Source organism: Fragaria vesca, linkage group LG2 (assembly GCF_000184155.1).
Source record: "Fragaria vesca subsp. vesca linkage group LG2, FraVesHawaii_1.0, whole genome shotgun sequence".
NCBI lineage: Eukaryota > Viridiplantae > Streptophyta > Magnoliopsida > Rosales > Rosaceae > Fragaria > Fragaria vesca.
The window spans coordinates 8,577,124-8,583,230 of record NC_020492.1 but is presented as its reverse complement, the minus strand read 5'-3'; the positions used below and the strand labels follow the sequence as shown (position 1 = coordinate 8,583,230).

The 6,107-nt window shown below is 38.0% G+C and overlaps 1 protein-coding gene across 1 annotated transcript; it reads left to right on the top strand.

Annotated features, from left to right (window-relative positions):
- Positions 1-2,063: 2,063 nt before the first annotated feature.
- On the top strand, positions 2,064-5,580 carry LOC101294630 (monocopper oxidase-like protein SKU5-like). Its single transcript, XM_004292285.1, has 9 exons — positions 2,064-2,198; positions 2,627-2,736; positions 2,813-3,083; positions 3,170-3,308; positions 3,596-3,959; positions 4,329-4,694; positions 4,793-4,871; positions 5,146-5,342; positions 5,475-5,580. The coding sequence occupies exons 1-9, from the start codon at positions 2,064-2,066 to the stop codon at positions 5,578-5,580; spliced, it is 1,767 nt and encodes a 588-aa protein (XP_004292333.1).
- The last annotated feature ends 527 nt before the right edge of the window (positions 5,581-6,107 follow it).

The following is a 6,107-nucleotide window of genomic DNA, read 5'->3' as shown; positions in this document are numbered from 1 at the left end:
GAGAGAGAGAGAGAACCAAATGAACGGGTGAGAGGTAGAGAAGGGTAAGATAGTCATGATAAAAAAATTGAGCTTGCAAAGTGGACTTGTATGGGTAAAAATATTAGGGTGGACTTATGCGGAAGAAAATGTGTCAAGGTAGACTTATATGAAATTTTCTATAAATAATATAATACAAGTATTGATACTTATTTATTTGACATGCGTAATGCATTGTGAGGAATTATGAGGATAGTGAGAATGGTGATTGTGGAGAGGTGAGAATGAGATCGAGAGAAAATGATACATTTTGTGTAGTTGAGTTTCCTCATGGGTTGTCCATGAATCCATACCACTATACCAGCCCACGAGTGCACAAATGAGGGAAATGCAGTCCCCATCAATGGCGGACGTTGATAAAATGATCTAATCGAGTTTCGGGTTTGGAGATCATGAGTATAACAAGACGACTAACAAAAGAGATACAAGTGGTGAGATATTACAGGTTGTTAGGTCGTATATTCGAGACATTTGCATGGTATGAGACATATAGACTTATATGTCTTTGATGTATGGACTAATTAGCTAGTAATTGAGCGGAGGGATTTTATTAGCATATATGTATCGAATTGTTGTTATTTATGTAAAGTATTGTTTGATACTTGATAACCTGATTGTTTAAATAGTTAAGAATGACCTAAAGAGGTTTGACTCTACTGAGCGTAAGCTACTGAGCGTAAGCTTACCCTTATAGATTCTTGTTCAGATACGTACAAAGACACATCTTTTCTAAAAGACTAACTATGACGTTTTGCTGACGTGTTCGAGAGTCGATAAAGATTATGGAAGTTTCTAGTGAGCTAGACCGCAAAATCTTTTTTTGTCTTTGTAGTAGATTTTGTCATTATAAACGTTTTATTTTTAACGATTTCTGAAAATGTATTTGAGTTTGTTTTATTTTCTTTTACTTTTCTCGCTCACGTCTCAGATTCAATGTTAAGTATTTGGAAACCAATGCACATTCAAAATCAAAAGAAAACCCATAAAAAGATCTAATTTCAAAGCAAGAAGAGAGAAAAGAAGAAAAGACAATCACAACCAAGTTTGTCGGAAAACGCGAAAAACATAGGTGAATGGAGAAGGAAAAAAAAAGAATAAGAAATGAAAATTCAAAGCAAGGAAACAAAACCAGAGATGATAGGGCGGTTTCGCTCCGGGACGGAGAATGGAAAGCACCTCGTAATTGCAAAATCTCAAAGAAATCTGGCAAAAATTCTAGCCCAAAGGAGGAATCTCTCTTGTAGAAATAGTATAGATACCCAGCCCATGGATCATACAAAAAGAGCCCGAAATGGCAGTCACGAGTGTGGTCCAGGTCCATGAGTAATACAAGGTGAGGCAAGACTAGGGCATTGAGCATTGTGTCTGTAACTGCTGGAAGAGGATATTTGTCCCACATCGATCGGTAAGAGGAATGTAATATAAATGAAGCGCAACAGTCAACGTAACATATAACATTAATTATAATTAGAGAAGGTTATTCAAAGGAGACAACTTCAGTCACGTGCAAAATTCTGTAAACCTTACGAGATCACAGCTTCTGTTAACCCTACGGGCTACGGGATCAAACAAACAAAGGTTTTTCTCTCCAAAAAGAGAAGAAATGATCTACCTCATTAGAGCTGTTGAGGTTTTGTCTCTTGCTCCCAAACTCCCAAAGCAAATGGGTCAAAAGATTTGCCCGCAGCACCCAACTACCTTTCCCTTTTAAGCCTTTATGCCCCACACGGTGAATTCAACTGTAAGACCACGGTGGGTGTGGCTCCACAGCCTTCATAATTTACCGTATAATGAAGAAAAGCGGGACCCAAGAAACAACAAGCGCCTCATCAGGCTCCCCCGAGCTCTCTACTTTTTTCCGCTCTCCCATGTGCGTCTTTCACTGCCACTCTGCCACCCGGTTTTGGCTTCGGCTTCGCTTCCAAATCCAGCAAGTAACTACCCCAACTCTCTCTCTGGAACTCTCTCACTGAAAGTAGAGAGCTACCCAAAAGAGATAGGATTGGCTACTGAGACATCATCCAATGCCATCTTTGTGTTTCTTCAACTTGGTCATCCTCGTCTGCTCATTGCGTCCTGCTTTGGGTGCTGACCCTTACGTGTTCTATGATTGGACTGTCTCCTACATCACTGCTTCTCCACTTGGAGTTAAGCAAAAGGTTCTTTCACTTGCTCTCTGGTTTTTCCAGTTTTGTGTTTGAACTTTACTAAGTTCTTGTGCTGTTTCTAGTATCTTGTTCTGATTTGGAGTCAAGTTCGATGAATTTAGTTTTACCAGTCAATGCTTAAAGTTAGTTGCTTTCATATAATGAATTCTTGTAGAATTGGAAACAGTACAAGTATCATAATTGGATTACCACATTACGGTAACCAACTTTTTAGGATGTTAGGCTTGGTGCTGCTAAGAAGTGGGCAGCAACTATATATATAGGGACATGTGGGAGAGAAATGGCCAGGAGATCTAATGGTTGGGTTGTCTGCTAGAATTGCTATTAACTGATACAAAAAATGTACTAGAACTGTGAGAAAGTGTTAAAGTGGTTTTAGCTGATTCTATCTGAGCCATTGTTTCGTTAATACTTTTCAGGTTATTGGGATTAATGGAGAGTTTCCAGGACCGGTGCTTAATGTCACTACAAATTGGAATATTGTTATCAATGTGAAGAATGACCTGGATGAGCCATTGCTTCTCACATGGTTAGTAAATGCATTTTTGGTATCAGTCACAAACTATAGTTTATATTTCAATGCTAATCTTCTTAGTTGAATGCAGGAATGGAATACAACATAGGAAAAACTCTTGGCAAGATGGTGTGTCAGGGACTAATTGTCCAATTCAGGCTGGTTGGAATTGGACATATGACTTTCAGGTTAAAGATCAGATAGGGAGTTTCTTTTATTTCCCTTCCCTAAACTTCCAGAGAGCTGCTGGTGGATATGGGGGAATCACCATAAATAACAGAGCTATTATTCCGTTACCATTTGCTCTGCCAGATGCAGATGTTACTCTCTTTATTACCGACTGGTATACAAAGAGTCATAAGGTGAGTATAAACTGTCTTTTGGGCCAGTCACTGGTCGTTCAAAGCACCTTTCAACTTGGTTTCTTAGGTGAATCATACTTAAACAGGAACTACGGAAAGATATTGAAAGTGGAACTAACCTGGGAATTCCTGACGGCATTCTCATCAACGGAGTTGGTCCCTTTTGCTTTGATGAGGCTATAGTTTCAGATGGCTTTCCTTTCCTTACAATAAATGTTGAAGCAGGTACATATCTGGGAAATGATTTATGATTTGCTGGTTTTTGGTTATGAATTTGATTCGTCTTATACATATACCGGAATCATATGGTGTTCAGTTGTTGAGAAATATAATGTTTCATTTTACTTACTTTTGAGAGGGTGGTGAGCGAATGGTCTGCAGTTCTGTCCCCTTTTGGGTTCAGTTCTACTTTGGGCTTTACTAGTTTCTTGTTCTACTGTTATATTTTCATATAAAATTTTGCTACCTTCCAGTTTTAATGGGAGCCAATACTTGGTAATTGCCTGGAACAGGAAAGACATACCGCTTCCGGGTGCACAATGTTGGCATCTCAACTAGCTTGAATTTCAGGATACAAAATCATAACTTACTCCTTGTGGAGACTGAAGGATCGTACACGGTTCAACAGAACTATGCTAATATGGATATTCATGTTGGTCAGTCATTTTCATTCTTGGTTACAATGGATCAGAATGCCAGCAGTGATTACTATGTTGTAGCCAGCCCCCGTTTTGTGAATTCATCTTCATGGGCTAAAGCTACTGGAGTTGCCATCTTACACTACTCCAATTCTCAAGGACCCGCGTCAGGTCCTCTCCCTGATCCTCCTAATGATTTCGACACATATTTCTCAATGAATCAAGCAAGATCTATAAGGTTGTAGTTAAGCATGTGTCTTTTTTTATTTAATAACACATATTGTACCTGATGAAAATAAAATCGCTCATTAACTTCCACTAAAATCTTTAATGATAATGGTAGTATATTCTTCAAAATGGAAAGACTACTTGACAATTGCTTACTCTTTATTTCAATATTACCGGCCAGCCAAATAACTATTTTCCAGCAGCTTTTGTTTTATATTCATATGAGGAGGTTGAATGATGCTGATCCAAAATAATTAGGCAAAGATTGTACTTGCCTACCAGACTACTGATTATCTTAAAATCATTTTTGTCCTTTCTTGTATGAATATTTTAGTACTCAAGTGCTTGGCTTACTCTCTTGATGGTTTTTAAATTGTAGGTGGAATGTCTCTGCTGGTGCTGCTCGTCCAAACCCCCAAGGTTCTTTTAAATATGGTGAAATTACCGTTACAGATTTATATGTAATCCTAAATAGACCTGCAGAGCTTATAAATGGGAAGTGGCGCACAACCCTCAATGGTATTTCATATTTAACACCTTCGACACCACTTAAGCTCGCTCAGCAATTCAACATTTCCGGGGTTTACAAGCTTGACTTTCCAAATAAACTGATGAACAGGCCGGCAAAACTTGACACATCTTTAATCAATGGTACTTTCAAAGGTTTCATGGAAATCATCTTTCAGAACAATGACACCACTGTTCAGAACTACCATTTGGATGGCTATGCATTTTTTGTTGTGGGGTGAGTACTGATTTCCTTATTTTGAAAAACATTATCTGTCTCTATTTCTGATTCTGGAACTGGAGACTTATAAACATTATTGAATGTTTGCTCTGTAGTATGGATATTGGAGTGTGGACAGAGAATAGCAGAGGCACTTACAACAAATGGGATGGCGTTGCTCGCTGTACCACACAGGTACCTTGGTGCTTTTTTAAGAACCCATTGGTTAGGAGATTTTTTATAGGGGACTTATAGCTTCAAATCAGATACTAAGTTGTAACAGTATATCATGATTGTTTATTGATATACTTTTTGATTGATTAATCTGCAGAGTTGAACCATTAATTTCATTATGTCATAGGCTTTTGCATTACTTAGTTGCATTGTGGTGTTTGGTCACTTGTATTTTACTCATACTCAATGAATGAAAGTATTTTTTGCTGGCTGCTTCATGCTCATATATACACAGGTCTTCCCAGGCGCTTGGACAGCCATATTGGTTTCTCTTGATAGCGCTGGCATTTGGAATCTTCGCGCTCAGAATCTGGACTCATGGTATCTAGGCCAAGAACTTTATGTCAGTGTTGTTAATCCTGAGAATGATGGATCCGAAGCTGCTTTGCCTGATAATGCCATTTACTGTGGAGTACTTTCCTCTTTACAGAAGTAAGACATCAGAAATTTGGCTGACACTTTTGATTCAGATTAATTATACCATGTCCCCAGAAATTTATATCACAAGAAATACCTGTGAAACCTTGGTGCTAATGCGTAGTTTTATTCGGTTATCTTTTCCAGAGACCAAGCTCAGCGAGTCAAGTTTTCCGGTTCGCCTTCAGTGTCCTGTTCAAGCACAACAATTTTGGTTCTATTAATCATAGCATTTGGGGCTTTCATTGGGTAATCAAGGTGGAATAAGGTATGACCACATCATTGCCACTGAAAATGGGAATTTTGAGTGAGATGAGAGTAGATTGTTAGTGGGTAAAATCCTTGTAACACTATAACTAATATGTATCATGTACTGTAGTTTTACATTGTAAAACAATGTAAAATTTTTAATTGTAATGTAAGTGTCTGATTTGTAACTCCCAAGATTATTATTCAATAATACAAGGAATTGGACTTGGAGAATCTAGGCCAACCTGCTTGCATCAAATTCAGACTTATTCTGTATCAGAAATATGCAAGTTTCCTAATTAAACTAAAGTCGTACCAAAATCATGAATTATAACACAAAACAATGAAAACACAAGTGAAGATGGCCTTTGAGCTGCCACTTGGTAAAATGGCATATCATTACTTATTAGTCATGGTTTTCTACCCCTATTAGCCTAGTTGTTTTGCCTACCTTATTTTTGTGCTTTCTTCTGTTGTTTTGTTTGTTTGGTTGTTCTCTGTTTTGAAAAAAAGAGAGAGAAGTGCAAAGTT

Excerpts from the sequence above, each read along its gene's own strand:
- LOC101294630 (XM_004292285.1), top strand. The coding sequence starts at position 2,064 with ATGCCATCTTTGTGTTTCTTCAACTTGGTCATCCTCGTCTGCTCATTG. Across the intron at positions 2,199-2,626 it reads CACTTGGAGTTAAGCAAAAG|GTTATTGGGATTAATGGAGA; the intron begins GTTCTTTCACTT and ends AATACTTTTCAG. Across the intron at positions 3,084-3,169 it reads GGTATACAAAGAGTCATAAG|GAACTACGGAAAGATATTGA; the intron begins GTGAGTATAAAC and ends ATACTTAAACAG.